General features: G+C 47.3%; 2 protein-coding genes across 6 annotated transcripts; both read left to right on the top strand.

Moving 5' to 3' along the window:
- The first annotated feature begins 29 nt into the window (after positions 1-29).
- On the top strand, positions 30-12,588 carry LOC123516737 (protein O-GlcNAcase-like). 3 transcript variants are annotated; one of them, XM_045276342.1, is made up of 13 exons: positions 30-372; positions 3,568-3,619; positions 4,043-4,271; positions 4,922-5,209; positions 5,671-5,926; positions 6,146-6,978; positions 7,195-7,369; positions 9,172-9,225; positions 10,317-10,402; positions 10,860-11,056; positions 11,210-11,387; positions 11,569-11,767; positions 11,945-12,588. In XM_045276342.1, exons 1-13 carry the CDS (start codon positions 45-47, stop codon positions 12,067-12,069), a joined length of 3,000 nt encoding a protein of 999 aa, XP_045132277.1. In that variant the 5' UTR covers positions 30-44; the 3' UTR covers positions 12,070-12,588. The 3 variants fall into 3 exon arrangements, with proteins under 3 accessions (XP_045132277.1, XP_045132285.1, XP_045132294.1); XM_045276359.1 differs by lacking the exon at positions 30-372 and adding an exon at positions 2,238-2,274; XM_045276350.1 differs by lacking the exon at positions 9,172-9,225.
- An 828-nt stretch (positions 12,589-13,416) lies between these two features.
- On the top strand, positions 13,417-17,769 carry LOC123516754 (xaa-Pro aminopeptidase 3-like). Of its 3 annotated transcripts, none has more exons than XM_045276373.1 (7): positions 13,417-13,669; positions 14,276-14,478; positions 15,121-15,273; positions 15,361-16,006; positions 16,214-16,458; positions 16,861-16,981; positions 17,470-17,769. In XM_045276373.1, exons 1-7 carry the CDS (start codon positions 13,432-13,434, stop codon positions 17,637-17,639), a joined length of 1,776 nt encoding a protein of 591 aa, XP_045132308.1. In that variant the 5' UTR covers positions 13,417-13,431; the 3' UTR covers positions 17,640-17,769. The 3 variants fall into 3 exon arrangements, with proteins under 3 accessions (XP_045132308.1, XP_045132318.1, XP_045132327.1); XM_045276383.1 differs by having other exon boundaries at positions 13,431-13,571; XM_045276392.1 differs by having other exon boundaries at positions 13,528-13,644.
- The last annotated feature ends 242 nt before the right edge of the window (positions 17,770-18,011 follow it).

The raw sequence follows: 18,011 nt of genomic DNA, 5'->3' as shown, positions 1-18,011 counted from the left end.
GGGGGGGATAGGAAGCAGTGTGACGTCACGGATGGGGGATATAAATGACGTCACACCCCGAGCCAGCCAGCAGACACACACCACACACGGGGGAGGATATATACGTTTCCTCTTGGTTAAAAATTGGTTCATTCCCGCTGCACCTCGCCTCTATTTGTCATGTGCTGGCCTCCGTCGCCCTGGTCAGCTTCAGGTCCTCGTGTGTAGCGGCTGGCGGAGTGCTGAGCGGCGTGCTGAGAGTGCTAGTGAGGGTAGTGCTAGCTTCGTCAGGCAGGAGGAACAAGATGGCGGCGGAACACAACACTAACACCGCCGTGGATAATATCAATAACATCAACACAAGGAAGAATTTTGTCTGTGGCGTTGTGGAAGGTAAACTCAGCCTCTTTGTCACTGATGTTCATTTATTTCATACTTTTTTCATATCCTATTTTTTTTTAACCTTATTTTTATTATTTTTTTTATCTGGGATTGTGGAAGGAAAACTAAACTTATTTATTACTACTATTATTTATTTATTACTTTTGCATATCGCTTTTTCTCCAAACGTTCAATTTTCGCGACTTTTTTTTTTCCATTTTCATTACACTGGCGTCGTGGAAGGTAAACTATATAAGCTTATCTATCACAACTATTCATTTATTACTTTTTTCATAACCTTTAATCTCAAACATCAATTTTTATATATAGTTTTAAAGTTTCCGGTTATTTTCTTTAAATGGGGCATAAAACACTTTAACTTTAACCAAATCCTACCACGTCCTTCAGCTATTATATCCTCTATTTAAATGTCTTCTGTATCTTTAAAATGTCTTGGGTATTTATTTATCATTTTGAACCATACAGCGTTGGGTGAGGCGAACAGTGAATAGTGAACAGTGAACAGGGCAGCTTATAGTCACCCAGGGGTCATTAAGCCAATCTTGTCACTGTTAAGCTTCCGTTCATCATTTTGTGTCATTTGTGTGTTCTTTCTCCTATTTTCAAAGTCATGAAGGAGATGCTACAATTATTCACCTCATTAAACCTTCTCCTCCTCCATTTTTATCTATTTTATCTATTTTACGTTATGTGTTTTCTCTCTCCTATTTCCGAGGTCTTGAAGGGGAGACTACAATTATTCACCTCATTAAACCTTCTCCATTTTTTTTTTTTTATCTATTTATCTATTTTGCGTTGTCTTCATGTTACTTTTAAGGTCATACAGGGGAGGCTGTACAGTTATTCACCTTCTTAAACCTTCTCTTCCTCCATTTCCCTTCTCAGTTTCGTGGTAATCGTGAGAATTTGACATTTAGGATTGTTTTTACCTTTTATTTATTTTTTTTTCCCTACTGTAATTCAGTCGTCAATGTTTCGAAATTAATCAGAAACATGTATTCATTTATTCACTATTTTGGTGAGAATTTGACATTTATAATTTTGTTTATCTATTTTATTCATTTATTTTTTTTCCCCACGCTAAGCAGTCTTTAATGTTTGGAAATTCATTAGAAACGTGGTATGTATTGATTTATCCTCTATTTTTCTCATTTATTCACTACTTACTCATTCAATACGCGAGTTTGCTATTGTTTTTATTCTTTATGCTTTTTTTTTTACTAGTTCTTGTTAATATTTGCCTTAAGTGGTTAAAATAATGTCTGAAGTCCTTACTGTGCCACAAAACACCTTTAAAAAAAACACCACAACAAGGAAATGGTGATAGACTAACACTTGAACACCAGAAGCTAGTGTAACACCAAAATAATAACATTAGCATACACCAGGCCTCTCATCACCCTCCCCTACCTACCCCCTGACACACGCACCACCACCAGGCGTCACAGGCACCAATATCACCACCACGCGCACCATTTCACCACTTAAGGCAGAGAAAACACGCAGGGAATTGGTGATTTTCGAGTATTTTTCAAGCATCTGCACTTATCATGGCTGCCCTCCGCCATTTTGTTTCCCCGATGCTCTCTCTCCTTCTCGTGTTTTCGCCTCGTTGGTGGTGAGGGCGTGTGTCTGCGGGTGTGTGGGCGTGGGTGGGGCTGCGTGGGGACTAGTGTGTTGGGATGGGCGTGGCTTTTGGGGTCTAAAGTGTGTTTTTAGTATGATTTATTCTTTTCTGTTTTTGTTTTTTTTTTCTGGTGGGCGTGTTGGTGGGGATGGTGGAAGGGGGGTAAGGGGGAGGCAGTACCGTTGTGTGTGTGGCCGTCTTGGTGGTGTTGCGGAGGGGGTGTTGTTGTGCGTTGGGTACCGTGATGGGTGACGGAGTGGTGACAGGTGACGGTTGCCTAAAGTTGTGATGGTGTTTGGTGTTACGTAAGGTAGGGTGGTGTGTGGCTGTGGTGGTGATGGAGCAGGTGTAGGCACATCACCACCACGGCCTTGTATGTGTGTGACGTCCAGGTGTCTTGGTGTAGCGTGATTTACCATACTTGGTAGTGAAGTGATCTCAGCATGGCTCACACCACCACCACCACCACCACCTGTGCCTGCTCTGTAAACACCGCCACACTTATGAGGTTCACGTTGTTACTCTCTCTCTCTCTCTCTCTCTCTCTCTCTCTCTCTCTCTCTCTCTCTCTCTCACAGTTTTCAAACCCTATTCCTCCAACAATTGGTGCTTTACAGTGCCTCTGAATAAAGATGACTCCTATACCAGCCAAGGAATCTTATTTTTTTCCCTTTTCACTTGTTTAGGGACTGGCACCTCAGTTTGACATTTTTAATCATTTTAGTTTCCCCTGTTGTGTTGTGCTGGGTTGTTATAACTTTCACTCCACTGTTATCTCAGACTAACGTACCTGTCCTACAACTACACGACACCTTTCCACTGGTACCTAACCTAACCTGGAGGCCACTGGTTTAACAAACACAACATCTCATTGCCCTCTTTTCATCTGTTGAATTATGCGATCATCATAACAAACATATAAGAAAAGGGTAAATTGGCAGTTTCAACCAATGTACTCTATCTTGTATTTCTTTTACATATGTCTAACAAGCTTGGGGGTCTCATGGGAAACCTAACCTGACATTATTCATTTCTGATAGGTTAAAATGGGGTTAGAAATGCTTGTAGAGGTGTGATCTAGAGCAGTGGTTCCCAAACTATCTTACCTGACGCCCCCTTCTTGCTTCCAGTAGACCCGCACGCCCCCCCCTCCCACTTCCTCTTTTGCTCATGTGAACTTATTTTATTTTATTGCATTTATTTCTTAGCATTGTTCAGGAAAACAGATCTCTGTTTGTATTAAATTTTAATAATGAAAGCCACTCAAACAAATAATAGTACATTCCAGAGAGACAGTTTTTCTAAGTAAACTAAACACATTTGGTTGAAAGGGAGCGAAAAAAAACTTTAGCAAACTGGCAGATGACTTCACGCCCCCCTTGAATTCTCTTTACGCCTCCCTAGGGGGACGCGCCCCCCAGTTTGGGAACCACTGATCTAGAGTGTGAGAATGTGTATAGTGACGTGCGGTGTATTGGTGGACACTGCATTAATACCGAAAAAATTGAACCTCAAAATTTTACCACCTGGTGTTACTGATGTGCTTCTGTTCCTTGCAGGTTTCTATGGCAGACCATGGACTCCAGAACAGAGGAAAGACTTATTTGTGAAGTGAGTATACAGTGTGAGTGTGTGTGTGTATGGGTGAGTCGGTGAGTGAGTGAGTTTCCTTCTTTCAATCCTCCATTCATTTGTTTAGATGTGTGTGAGTGAGTTTCCTTCTTTCCATCCCTCTCCATCCACTGTTTTAAATGTACTTCTCTCCTACACACTTACCTCGTCTATCTAGCATCTTCAAATAACAGAGATTTAAGAATAGTGTGTGAGTGAGTGGCAATAAACATGGCATGGCAGTGTGTGTGTGTGAGTCAGTCAGTCAGTCAGTTCTTTTCTATCCCTCTCCATCCACTATTTTAAATGTACTTACTTTCCTACACACTTATCTATCTAGCATCAAGTAACAGAGATTTAAGAATAATGTGTGTGTGTGTGTGTTGCACCATTCCTTTCTAAAAACCCTGCCCGTCATTCCAGACAGCAAAAATGGGGCATGAACTGCTACCTGTATGCGCCAAAGGATGACTACAAACACCGTGCAAACTGGCGAGAGCTTTACACAGTGGAGGAGGCGGAACACCTCACAGCGCTCATCACTGAGGCCCGCCAGCACGGCATCACCTTCTACTATGCCATTTCCCCCGGCCTGGACATCACTTACTCCAGCCAGAAGGAAGTGGCTGCGCTCAAGAGGAAGTTGGAGCAGGTGGGATGTCTTTGTGTGTGTGTGTGTGTGTGTGTGTGTGTGTGTGTGTGTGTGTGTGTGTGTGGTGATGGTTAGTAATGTATCTTGTGTTGTGTTCTTTATACTTTTTTTTATTTATTTATTTATTTTTTTTTTTTCATTTATTTATTTGTTTATTTAATTTTTTTTTTCTCAAGTGTGACAGGTTGTTCGTTGTTCTTGTAGTGTTTCAGTTTTTTGTCTTTTTGGTAGGTGATATATGTGTGTTGTTTTGTTTGTTCTTCAGGTTTTATTATTCACTTCAGTTTTGTGCTCTTTCATATTTTGCACCACATGGAAACTTGACTCTTTTTTTTAATGTCTAGCTTCAACATTTAAATTATGGCAAGATTAGATTACGTCAGTTTTTGTATGCGTCTCTAACTTCAGCTTAAAATTATGGGAGGATTAAGTTAGGTTAGTTTCTGTTTGCATCTCTAACATCAATTTAAACTATGGGAAGATTGGGTTGGGTTGGTTTTGGTGTGTCTCTAACTTCAACTTAAAACTGTGGCATTAGATATGTTAGTTTTGTGCAGGTCTATCACTTTAACCTTTAACTATGGGAAGGTTCAGTTAGGTTCAAGAGATTACCTGCCATCTCGTTAACCTTAACCTTGACCCCGTCACAGGTGGCACAGATGGGCTGCAATGCCTTCGCCATTCTCTTCGACGACATTGACCCAGAGATGAGCGGTGCGGACAAGGAGGTGTTCCAGTCCTTCGCTCACGCCCAGGTGTCTGTCACTAATGAAGTGTTTGCCCACCTGAGTCAACCCCGCTTCATGTTCTGCCCCACACAATACTGCTCGACGCGTGCCGTGCCGAGCGTACACACCTCTGAATACCTCAACACTATTGGGCAGAAGTTGGCGCCGGAGATTGACATTATGTGGACCGGCCCTAAGGTTATTAGTAAGGTGAGTGTGTGTTTGTCACAGTGTTGTGTTTTTAAAGACAATATTTGTTTTACTGTTTATATTTGTGTGTGTGTTGGTTCATCCTTTAGTGCTTTTATGTAGACTGAACACGGAGTTATCAGTAAGGTGTGTGTGTGTGTGTGTGTGTGTGTTTAACCTCTTTAGTACCATGATGCATTTTTATATTCATTTTGTATACTATTTGGTGATTTTATGGAGCTTAAGAAACTTGTGTTGGGGTTAAAATAGTGAAGACTGTGGCCATGAATCTTCTGACCTCCACAGACCCTTGCTAATGCCAGTAAAATAGTTCAGTTGTACACAATCTCAATGTTTAAAATGTGTGGTATTGGTATTACCGTTAGCAGTTGTGTGTTGTTCATCCTTCAGTGTTTTGTGTAGGATGAGGACAAGCTTCCTTCATGGCACAGATACCACCAGGTTTTTGCCACCCCCTGCAGGTTCTGACGGTGGAGCACATCAGGGAGGTGACGGAGGTGATGCGCCGGCCGCCCGTCATCTGGGACAACCTGCACGCCAACGACTACGACCAGGCACGGCTCTTCCTTGGCCCTTACTGCGGCCGCTCCCCAGACCTCATCCCCCTCCTGCGCGGCGTGGTCACAAACCCTAACTGCGAGTACGGCCCTAACTTTATTGCCATCCACACCCTGGCGCAGTGGTCGCTGTCCTCCTCCCTAACCAGCTGTGATAATAGTGAGTGTGGTGCTGCTCTGCTCTCTGCTTGTCTGGTGTTGTGGTCCCAGTGGTGGTGGTGGTGGTGGTGCAACATTGGTTCAACTGTGTTCTTTTTGTAGCTGTAGTTGTGTTGTGAGTCTTGAAGTGATAACAGGTAATGGATGATTGATATATTGTAGTAAGGTTCTGTGTGTGTGTTTGTGTTTGTGTTTGTTTAAGTGTTGCCCTGCTCCCCAGATGATGCAGTAAGTGCAGACATCCGGCTTGAGACAGAAGGAGAGGACGCCAGTGACGAGTGCCCCACAGGGCTGTCCCCTAACACGTATCACCCCCGCCGTGCCCTGCGCATGGCCCTGCAGGACTGGCTGATTGAGTTCCAGCGTCCAGTGTCGGCATTTGGCACCATCCAGCAGCCACAGATCCCCACCCCAGTCCCCATCCTGCCCTCCGTCAATACCTGCATGTCCCTCACCTCCACCACCCTGGCCACGCCTGGCCTCCCACAGCCCAACATCAACGTGCTGGCCGATGCCGTCCAGGACACCACCTTCACCCCCACCATGAACCCTGTCATGAATTCCCTGGTGTCGGAGAACAAGGTGGTGGTGGAGGCCAGCCCAGAGGAGGCAGATTCCGCCTCCACTGTGTCCCAAGATGCTTCCACCAACTCCGGAGTGGAGCCCATGGACTGCAACCCCTCGCCAGCCACCTCTCCGCCCCACACCGACGACACCGTCATGATGGAGAACGGGGAGGGCCCCAAAACGGACCCCAGCCCAGAGGACTCCCCACCGGCAACCCTGGAGCAGGAGGAGGCACCTTCCACCACCAACACTACCACCACAGCCACCACTACCGTCCCCAACAAGGCACCCCTCAGCCTACCCCTGGAGGAGGACACCGAGGAACTCACGGTGGAAGACCTGCAGCTGCTGGCCGAGCTGTTCTACTTGCCGTACGAGCATGGCCGCTACGGTATCACCATCATGAACGAGTTCAACTGGCTCAAGATCAACTCACACCTCGTCATCGACCAGCAGCGCTGCGCCGAGTCGGAGAACAAGCCAGAGGTAACCCTGCCAGGTGCTCTTGGGTAATGGGAGGTCAAGGGTGGACTGCTTTTCACTGACAAGTTCTGGGAGGGAAGCACAGATGCCATCTTGTTAGTAAGTGTCTGGAGCATATAGAGAGGTGGATAGCAGAATTCATGGTCTTCTTCAGCACAGGGAGGGTTTTTTCTGATGGCAGCTTTGGCAGGGCTTCACCAACACCTGTCTCTGCCACAGGTGGAGGAGTGGTTCGAGCGAGCCGCCAAGTTCAACGATCTGGCCAAGCAGGTGAAGCGCATGGCCAACCGCCTGAACCGTGTCAAGAACCGCTCCCTGCTTTATGACGTGTACCCCTATGTGTGGGACATGTGTGGCGTGGTGGGACTCCTCAACTCATACGTCGACTGGCTAGGTACCCACACCAACCACTACACCACCACTCCTTCCTTCCCACCCATCCTTCCCTCATCCTTATCCTGAACTCCTTGTCCTCACCTAAGAGATTGGTTGGGTAGGGGTGCACCACTCATCCCCAAGTCCTGCTCCTCTCTTTATCCTGCCTCTCCCTCTACCTTTCATGTTCCAGGCCTCCTTTTCTCCTGGCAGTCACTATTGCTGCCTTGTGTGGACCTCCGGCATACTCCCCATGAACCTGTACCTTGCTATCTCCTCTCCCATCCTCCCTTTCCATTTCTTACCTGTTGTTCCTTCCCTCCCATCTTTGCTGCCCAGTTTGTGTTGGGTGTGCAGAGGACCTGGTGTTAGCAAGGCTCATCCCTGTCACTTGTGTTGGGAATGTGTTTTTGTTCCCGGTCAGTTGTTTGTTTACGATGAGTCTTGTGTTTTAACTTCCACTGTCCTTGTGATGCGTTGATTCCAGTCATGCTGATTGGGACAGAGGCTGCACTGTGTGTGTGTGTGCATGCATGTATGGCTGAAGGATAAGAGTTGGGTTGAGTGAGATGGAGTTAGAATATTCTAAGTATGTTGTGTTACTGTGTTAGTGTATGAGCACTTATGGGTTAGGGATGTAGTGGTGAGTGTGCTTATGGTCTCAAGAAACATGTGTCAAATCTTAGCTATGTTCAAGTCTTGATAGAAAAGCCTGGTGGTCTGTATGGTGATGCAGTATTGTAATGTTTAAGGAAGAGAAATAAGGGGTTTAATCTTAAAAGATATTAATGGAGACAACTGACACAGTAGGGAGAGTGGATTCAAGAGCATATTAATGCGACGCAAGGTTTAGGTTGGTTAGGTTAGGTGCATTACAGCTTGTTGAGGGAGTGCTAAGAGAGGCAGAGTAATGGTAACTGTTGTCCTGGTGATAAGGGCTTGGCTTGGTGGCAGAGACAGACGTGTTGTTTGCCCCTGCTGGCGTACATGTATCAGATAAGATTATGAAGTTTTTCACTCGCAGCCTTGAGAGAGTCAGTGTGTCTGGTGTTGATTGTCTTTTGTGTGTGGAGACAGTCAAGGACGAATTGAGTTGATAGGCAAGTCAAGTGTGTCTGATAGGTCAAGTTCATATGTGTGTGTTTGTGTGTGTGCGTGCATGCATGCGTGTGTGTGAGTATGAATGCGAAGTTGCAGCCCTGATCAAAGTCGGCAAAGCTTGTCAAGGACACTGGAAGTAGATGTGTGGTGAGTGCAGCGGCGGCGGTGACAGCAGCAGTGTGGGGGTACTGCTGTTGTCTCCACAGTGATTAACAACCATGCTCAGTTTGCCTCTTGTTTTGTATTTCCCTCTCACTCTGGCCAGGCCTCACATGGAGTCCTGAGTAGAGTGAAAGCACAGAGGCCATTCTCTTGACCTTACTGCCATTGTAGCATCACAAGATGACTTTTTTTTTTTTCTTTTTCTTTTTTTTCTTTTTTTTTTTTTTTTTCTTTTTTCTAATTATTTTGGCACCCTCTGGGGTGAACCAGCAACCATTACTGATGCCATGTGGCCTTCAGTGTTTTAAGGGTTTAGTTGTTTTGACCTTGTAAAATTTTCACTCAAATGGTCACTGCTCAATAACAACAGTAATAATGATCATGGTAATACTCTCACAATGGCTTAAAGATTTGAGAGGTGGTGATGGAGGAGGAGCAGAGAAGCAAGCCTCTAGAGCCAGTGTGTGTGTGTGCGCGTGTGTGTGTGTGTAGCCAAACACACCCCTCAAGCTGAACTGGCCATTAATGAACAATCTTTTCCTTCTTTCTCCCCCACAGCATTGGGCAAGGTTTCTCCAATGGTCAGCAACTACGTTCATGGAAACTATACCTGTACGTAACTCAGCTCACGGGTAGTATGTGTACAATCTTTTCATGTCCAGAGATGATAATGACCTGGCCGTCTACAGCCAAAAAAAAAAAAAAAAAAAAAGAAAGAACCTTAGCTAGCTCCCAGCCACATGCGCCGGCGTGCGCTCTAGGGCGACTCGCGCATTGCCTCCCCGCGCACGGGGACTCTAGACTGCTGCTGATGGTGCAGTAGTCTGGAGGTGCCATCCTGTCGTGTATATTCTTGGGCCTGCAGCAGGGGTGTGGGGCCGGGCAGCCCTTGCTCACCTCTTTACTAGTCACGTCACCCCTCACTGTGGTGCCTCACGCTCACCCGCACCCCTGCTCGTGCCCACGAACATACACCTGACAGGTGTGTGCAATTAAGACATTAAAATTCCTTTCCTTCCAGATGAAAGAGCATTTCTCTTCTACTCTGTCTCCTTTGTGTTTTGTTTTATTTTACATTTTTATAATTTACATTTTGGGACGCACTTGATTTGGTTGCGTCTTGTTTTTGTGCATGCTGGGGCAGTGTTTGAGGCCCGGCCCCCCTTGCTGGCCCGTGTGCCGGGTGGGGGGCCGGGGACACGCCCGCTGCAGTAACCTTCACATTCGCTGGTCAGACTGCCACCACAGAAGCCTTGCAGGAGACAGGGAAGGAGAGACATGCTCGATAATATTCTCTCAACCTCGTGCACCGCGCTATGCGAGCTGCTCCGTAGTCAGGGCGCACATGCGAACATGTATCATCGCTTTCAGACACGTCAACATCCCTCCCATCCCGCCCCCTTGGCAAGAACAATGTGGCTGTGTTAGGTTCCCCTTGAAAAAACTATGGAAGTGTCTGGATTTGCTGCTCTTGTAAATTAGTTTGTCTCTTGTTTTCTATTTTTACTGTTGGATGAGCTTCTCTCACCAGATGATAATGGCTTGTAGTGTTTCTTCTTGTCTCAACCTGTTTCTAACTTGCACAAATAGAGAAGGCAGCGGCTCATTTTTATTGGCTGGCCTCCTTGACATATAACAAAGTGTTGCTGAGCCTTGGCGCTGAGTTGCGTGTAGTGACTGGTTCCATTTGCATCGTCACGCAGGGTTCAGTAAGGGCTGGCGTGAAGTATTTATGTCTGGCGACCAGGAGCCGTGGATCTTCCGTGGAGGACTGACCGCCGAACTGCAAGTACGTATGACACCACCCCCGGCCCAGCCAGGTGGGAATTCCTGACTCTGTAAGGCCCCCTCAGGGACTCATCACTTGGGCCGCCATGAAGGCCAAAACGTCAGGAATTTCTCCTGGCTTGGCCTCCCGAGCGCAGCGCGGCGACGGTGGAGACGGCCTTTCCAGCACCAGTCCTCCCGCCGCGCCTCAGCGACCTGGCTCCCTGCTGCGCCGAGGCCTTGCCTTCCCCCCCATTTTGTCCGTGCAGGGACGGAGGCGGTGCTGGGGGTGGCCGTCCCCCACAAGGGGCCCGGACGAGATCCTCCACTGGTGCAGCCCAAGTCCCGCCCCACAGAGGCGTGGTGCAATGCTCCCTTCAGGGGCACCTTGGCACCCTCATGGTGGAGAATGTCGTGCCAGAGCCTTGCCTGGCAACCCCACCTCCTGGTGCTTACACGTGTCCTCCTCACCCCTACAGCGCCTCATCCCAGTGGATGCCAGCAACGACCTGTTTGTGTACAAAGCACCAGAAGTGCCAGCCAGACACTGCTATGTCATCCGCCCCTACGTGCCGGCTGACAGGCCCAAGCTGTTCTCCCTCATCCTGCACACAGCCGATGACCGCAGGGACGGCTCAACCCTCTATGCCGCCCACCCCAACCTACCTGGGGATCTGTGAGTTGCCCTGCTGTGATGCCCCTACTCCTCACATGTGCTGTACACTCCTGACACACACACGCACTGCTGCTTTAAGCTGACTCGCAGTCTGTGCTACAGCTCTCCATCCTCCTGCATGCATAACAACACCTGGTCCATTCCCGTTCACAGCGAGGTTGGGAGTTACCTGGAGGCATTGGAGGACGACAGCGTGAAGGATGTCAATGTTATGGTGGTGGAGGACGAGTGGGGAGACCTGGTGGCATACGGGTCCATTGCATGCGACTCGGTGGAGCAGGCAACACGCGATGCCGCTTACTGTGCCAAGATCAGGGAGTGTTACCCCAAGGTTAGAATCAGTCACCATTATCCATAGCACATTTTTGCAACATGAGCACTGGCCAAAAGGGGCAAAATTGTCAATATAATTTGTACCATTCTCAAAAAAGATAAAAACTGTCCGAGAACAAAGCAGCACAACACATCCTGTGCAGCACCTCAGTAACATTGTTGTTGCCACACATGCACAGGTCACCAGGGAGGAGGGCATGATGCTCACCCCCTGCGAGGAGATGCTGGTGCAGCTGTCCATGGAGCCCCAGTCACCCCCCAAGATGCTGGTGGCCTCACACCCTGCCCGCATCACCTTGTCCTGCCTCGCATCCGTCACGGATGAGTCGGTCAGCAAGAGACTCTTCACCTGCCTCCTGGCCACAATCAGAGCGAGAGGTGAGACTGCTGGGGCCAAAGGATTCATGGTTACGCTGTGGGCTATAGAGGACTGTGCTTTATTTTTATCTGCAGCTGCAATCACTTGAAAAACAATCATGGTTATAATCTTGTTTTCACAAGATTTAACGTCAAGCTGTGATGACTACTATAATCTACAGCTAGTGTATTTTCTAGGTGTGTTCGGAGGGCACTGCTGCGTCAGCGTGGGTGAGAAGTGCACTCTGGAGCAGTACAGTCGGCATGGCTTCCTGGAGATCACCACACAGAGTACAACACTGTACCTAGGCCGGTCCTTCTAATGGCCCTGCCCCGCCACAACTACTTCATCCCACCCATGGCCACTTTGCCCCAGGATCTCAGCCCTCTCCTCACATCTTTACATCTCATCTGTTCTCTCATCATCTCATTATAGTCTCTCTCTCTCTCTCTCTCTCTCTCTCTCTCTCTCTCTCTCTCTCTCTCTCTCTCTCTCTCTCTCTCTCTCTCTCTCTCTCTCTCTCTCTCTCTCTTTCTTTCTTTCTTTCTTTCTTTCTGCCGCTGCGCCCCTCAGTAGCAGCTGTTCATTGTGATATTTAAGTTTACAAATCATAAGGAAATGTAAAGAAAATATATTTCCTAGTCAAAAAGCTAGTTTTTTTCCATTATTTTTTTTTTTATTTTATTTTATTATTTTTTTTCTATTCCACAACCGGTGTATTTCTTTTACACTCTTTCATATTTTTTATTAGTCATGTACATTTACAGAGCGAGTTTGAGATATATGAAGTCAATATAGTTACAGAATCTTTTTATTGATAAATACAAAAAATATTCTATGAGGCTTTGTTTTTCTGGATTACCTTGAAAGTCAATTGAAGTGGTGACTAGTGAGGTGAGAGAATACAGCACCGAAGACCAGACTGACCAACTTGATGTGTAGCGTTCAATTTTGGTGCTGGAATACAGGAACGAAGAAAGGTCTGAGTACTTGTATGCAGAAATAGAGAACTTCACTGCCTTGGCTCAGGGATACTTTGAAGCAATAAATGGAACATACAGGGGGGGGGAATGCAAACTAATGCATAGTAAAGAAAAATAACGGCTTTGGTTCATAAGTAGCCTCAAGCCGTGAATATTTTACCGCGGATAGAGTGGTTAGCGTCAGGGCTGAAGAGTGCTGTGCCATCCAGCGACATCCATAAATGAAGTGATACAGGCTTTGAAAGAGAGAGGCTGGAGAGAATAGGATGTGGTTAGTACTGGTTACTGACTTTCTGTGCTAGATGTAGCAAGTAGTGGTGTAAGATGGTGTCTTTTTGGGTGTATGAGAGGAAAATTGGCCAAGAGCAACAAAGTAAAAGAGGGAGAGAAAAAAAGGCCCACTTACTGTACTTCTGTCGGCCTTTGTCTGGTAAGCGACCCTCTACTTACAGTACATGCGAAACAAAATTATATAATCCACCTGCTATAGGGAATTACATAGCCCACGTGCGAAAAAAAATTATACAGACCACGTGCGAGAGAGAATTACATAGACAAATGTAGAAAAAATTATATAGACCACATGCGAAAAAATTACATAAACCAAGTGCTGAAGAAAATTATATAGGCGACATTGAAGGATAATTACATAGACGACTCACTAGCAATATATAATTCATTAGATCTGCGTGAATGTGACCATGATTACAGCCAACCACAACAACAGGAAGCCAAAACCAGTGCCAATATCCGAACGCCGATCAGCTGACGACCAAAACAAACATGGAGGCGGTGAGGTCCCTTCTTCTCCTAGGCTCCAGGGCCACAGGGAGCCACCTAGGTACGCCCCAGGGGACTCACACTCGCCAGTACTACCAACACAAGTATTACCAGTGTACCGGGGCCAGCTACAGGTACCGGGCAGGTCGTGGAGGGCAGGTACGGTGGGGGGGATAGTGAAGTCAGGCTGTGAGTCGCTTTTGTTGTGTTCCATCTGGTTACTTTTCCATCGGTGTGTTGTGAGGTGTTGTCTGGTGTTGTGGGGTTGTAACAGGTGAAATTAGGTTAGTTAAAGGGTAAGGTAAGCATAATTATTCTGGTTATTTTTCCATCGGTGTGTTGTGAGGTGTTGCCTGGATTGTTATAAGGTAAATTTAGGTTAGTTTAAGGATAAGGTAAGTATGATTAGTGAGGCGTGGCGTGGTGTGTTATTGCTAGAAAGATAACTCACACGTGACCAACATTAGTTAAACACTGACCTAATTAAGTTAACTGTGACGAATATTAATTGAAATCTCACCTAAAAAGACATATTAATTAAAGACACATCTAAGTCAACCTAACCTAAGATAGAAGTGATGAATATTACTAAAAGTGTAACCTAAAAGAAGAGATATTAATTTGACACATCTAACCTAACCTAACCTAAGATAAAATTGACAAATATTGCTTAAAATCAGACATAAAAAAAAAAAGAGATTATTTAAACACACATCTAACCTAACCTAACCTAACGTTGACACCCCATACCCTCCCTCCGAGCAGCAGCATGTGGCCGAGGCTCCAGTGTGGTGACCAGCGGGTGGCGGCGGCGGCTGTGTCACTCAGCAGGCCACCACCGCCAGCCAGACCCTCCCCCTGCCCGGCCCCATGAGGAGGAGGGAGAGAGGCGGACAGCAGTAGATGAGGGGGTGCGAGCTGGCCAGCCTCTCCCACACACTCATCCTCACTTGCTGCAGCCTGGACAGGTGAAAGAGAGAGAGAGAGAGAGAAAGAGTAGTGTGTATTAAGTCATTCAAACCAAATCTTCCACGCCAGACACCTCCACCCAAATGTAAAAAGAACAAGTTAATTAATGTGATGGAAATTAAGAAATAACCCAAACAGTCCCTGAGTAAAGATCAAAGAATAAAGACAAGCTCTCATATACATAAAACACATCACTCCACACTGTATCAATCCACATTTTTCCACCTTCATATTGACCTCCACCAATCTTCACTTGCACATTATTGAAACATTCTCATTCTCTGGTACACTCTGAACCTCCTGCCTGATTCTGTATTTCCATCTTACTACAACTTGACTTCTTTTAAGAGGGAGGTTTCAAGACATTTGTCCCAGACTTTTAGCTAACTCCATTACTCTTTAAGGGGACTGGCAATCAAGTGGGCCTTTTTTTATTTTTTTATTTATTTTTATTTTTTATTTTTATTTTTTATTTATTTTTTTTTTTTTGCCCTTGGCCAGCTTCCCGCTCTTCCATAAAAAAGAATATTCATCCACTCAGCACTCCACTCCACGAGCCACGCATTGTTATGTTCCACTTAAATGATCCACCTCAGCTCCACCAGACCCACCATCCACGTCACTACCTCATTCCGCCGCAGGTGACGTTTGGCATCACAAGGGAGGAGTACAGTGAGCGGCGCCACAGGCTGATGGAGAGGCTGCGGGAGAGGGAGGGCCGGCACCATGTTGTGCTGCTGCCTGGCACTCCCAAGAGATACATGGTGGACAAGATCCCCTACCTCTACCGCCAGGTGTGTGTGTGTGTGTGTGTGTGTGTGCTACAGTATCCAGAGGGGGGTTGGGTAAGTTGTGTGTGTTGAGACTTTGCTCCCCGGCAGGACACAGACATGCTGTACCTGAGTGGGTGCCTGGAGCCGGGGTGCCTGCTGCTGCTGCACTCCCTGCCGGGCCGCCCCGCACCGCTGCATCGCTCTGTCATGTTCACACCGCGCCATGACCCGCCCCATGAGCTGTGGGATGGTCCACGCACCAGCCCCGACCACGCCCCAGCTGTGTGGGGTGTGGATGCTGGCCTGCCCCTGGAGGAACTGACCCGTTACCTGGATAAGCTGGAGCGTGACCTTGGCTCCCCAGCCCTGTGGTACCAGCCTGAGGCCACTGCTGGCCCTGGCTTGCACCGCCAGTTGCAGGCCTGGCTGGCCACCGGGGGCCGCCTGGGGGCTGCGGAGAGTCCCCGGCCCCATGTGCATGCCCTGCGGGTGGTGAAGTCCCCGGCAGAGCAGCAGCTGATGAGGCAGGCCTGCCGGATCTCAGCGGAGGCCATCGCTGCCACCATGAGGGCCACCCGCGCCCCAGCCTCAGAGCACCAGCTGTTTGCCACGGTGGACTACCATGCCAGGATGCGCGGCGCAGACCACCTGGCCTATCCCCCCGTAGTGGCCGGTGGCCCCCGCGCCAACACCATCCACTACACCGCCAACAACACCCTGGTGCAGCCCGGCCAGATGGTGCTCATGGATGCCGGTGAGCCCCTTCCCCTACTCCTACCCCTGCTGCTGCTTTAGTAGATGCAATAGAAAGACCAACAACTGTAGCAGCAGCAGCAGCAGCATGACGAACAGTAACACTGTAGTAATGACGGTACTGCAATCATTCTGACCTGTACACTCACCTGTCACTTTGCCTCACCACCACCACCACCACCACACCTAATCCCTCATCCCCCGTCAGGCGCTGAGTTCCGTGGGTACAGCGGGGACGTGACACGCACGTGGCCGGTGGACGGGGAGTTCAGCGCAGCGCAGCGTGACCTGTACGAGGCAGTGGCAGAGGTGCAGGAGGCCGTGGTGCGGGCGTGTGCCTCGCAGCGCCCCACCCTGGACCAGCTGTTTGCCCTCATGTGTGCCAAGCTGGGCCGGGTCCTGCAGGAACTGTGCATCCTGCCCCTCAGCTACTCCGGACACCAGCTCTCCAGGGTATGTCTGTCTGTCTGTGTGTCTGTGTCTGTGTGTGTGTTTTAAGAGTGTATCCATTATAATTATAGTGAATGAAAACAATCAAAGGAGTGTATGGTATTAATCAATCTATGCATACACTTTAGAGTCAACCATTTCTTGCACTCAAAACAACAATACGTTTAGTCTTAACACGCACAAAAAAAAAAAAAAAAAGAAACAAATAGAAAGAAAATAAGTGAATGAATAAACAAATAAGTAAATAAAAATTAAGTAAAATAAACAACAAATGAATAGATAAATGAATAAATAAATAAGTAAATAGATAAATAAATAAATAGAATAAATAAATAATTATAGATTGACAAAAAACAAACCAAACCAACATACTAACACACACACACACACTTGTCCATTAATAAGGCGGCATACCTGTACTGCCCCCACCACGTGAGCCACTACCTGGGGATGGACGTGCACGACACCGCTCACATCCCCCGCTCCCGCCCCCTCACCCCTGGCACCATCATCACTGTTGAGCCAGGTCAGTGTGTGTGTGTGTGTGTTTGTGTGAGGCAGAGAGAGAGAGAATATATGTGTGTGTGTGTGTGTGTGTGTGTGTGTGAGAGAAAGAGAGAGAGATAGAGAATGTGTGTGTGTGTGTGTGTGTGTGTGAGACAGAGAGAGAGAGAGAGAGATTCATGAAAACACACAAACACACTCCAAAACACACCCAAAACCAACCAAACCATCACAAATACACACCACAATACCCAAAAAACACCAAAACTCCACAAAAACCAAAATACCCCAAAAACATACCAAAACTCCACAAAAACACAAAAAAACATACCAAAACCCCACAGAAACACACCAAAACCCCACAAAAACACACCAAAACCCCACAAAACACACTAAAATACCCAAAACACATCAAAAACACCAAAATATTCCAAAAACACACCATAACCCCACAAAATGACTTCTTAATCACTATATAAAACACACACACACACCCTCTATCACTCCCAGGTATCTACATTCGCGAGGACAACAGGACAGCCCCCACTCGCTACCTGGGCCTGGGTGTGAGGCTGGAGGACGACGTGCTGGTGACTGAGAGCGGTGTGGAGGTGCTCACGTCTGCCTGCCCCAAACACCCGGATGAAGTGGAAGCTATTGTCGGTGCTGATTATAAGTGAATGGGTGTGTGTGTGTGTGAGGGAGTGGGAGAGGTGTGTGTGTGTGTGTTTGTGTGAGAGAGGAAAGGTGTGTGTGTGTTTGTGTGATAGAAGAAAGGTGTGTGTGTGTGTGTGTGTGTGTTTATGTGTGAGAAAGAGAGAGAAAAGGTGTGTCTGTGTGTTTGTGTGCGAGAGAAAAGTGTTTGTGTGTTTCACTGTTTGATCTGGTGCAGTCTCTGATGAGACGGCCAGACGTTACCCTTCAGAACAAGCTCAGAGCTCATTATTTCCAATCTTGGGATAGGCCTGAGACCAGGCACACACCACACACCGGGACAACAAGGTCACAACTCCTCGATTTACATCCCGTACCTACTCACTGCTAGGTGAACA

Source organism: Portunus trituberculatus, chromosome 6 (assembly GCF_017591435.1).
Source record: "Portunus trituberculatus isolate SZX2019 chromosome 6, ASM1759143v1, whole genome shotgun sequence".
Classification (NCBI taxonomy): Eukaryota; Metazoa; Arthropoda; class Malacostraca; order Decapoda; family Portunidae; genus Portunus; species Portunus trituberculatus.
This window is presented reverse-complemented; position numbering and strand designations above follow the sequence as displayed.

Coding starts and splice junctions, on each gene's coding strand:
- LOC123516737 (XM_045276342.1), top strand. CDS start 45: ATGACGTCACACCCCGAGCCAGCCAGCAGACACACACCACACACGGGG. Junction 7,370..9,171: donor CTCATACGTCGACTGGCTAG/GTACCCACACCA, acceptor TCTCCCCCACAG/CATTGGGCAAGGTTTCTCCA. Junction 9,226..10,316: donor CGTTCATGGAAACTATACCT/GTACGTAACTCA, acceptor ATCGTCACGCAG/GGTTCAGTAAGGGCTGGCGT.
- LOC123516754 (XM_045276373.1), top strand. CDS start 13,432: ATGATTACAGCCAACCACAACAACAGGAAGCCAAAACCAGTGCCAATA. Junction 13,670..14,275: donor GGGCAGGTCGTGGAGGGCAG/GTACGGTGGGGG, acceptor CCCTCCGAGCAG/CAGCATGTGGCCGAGGCTCC. Junction 16,007..16,213: donor GATGGTGCTCATGGATGCCG/GTGAGCCCCTTC, acceptor ATCCCCCGTCAG/GCGCTGAGTTCCGTGGGTAC.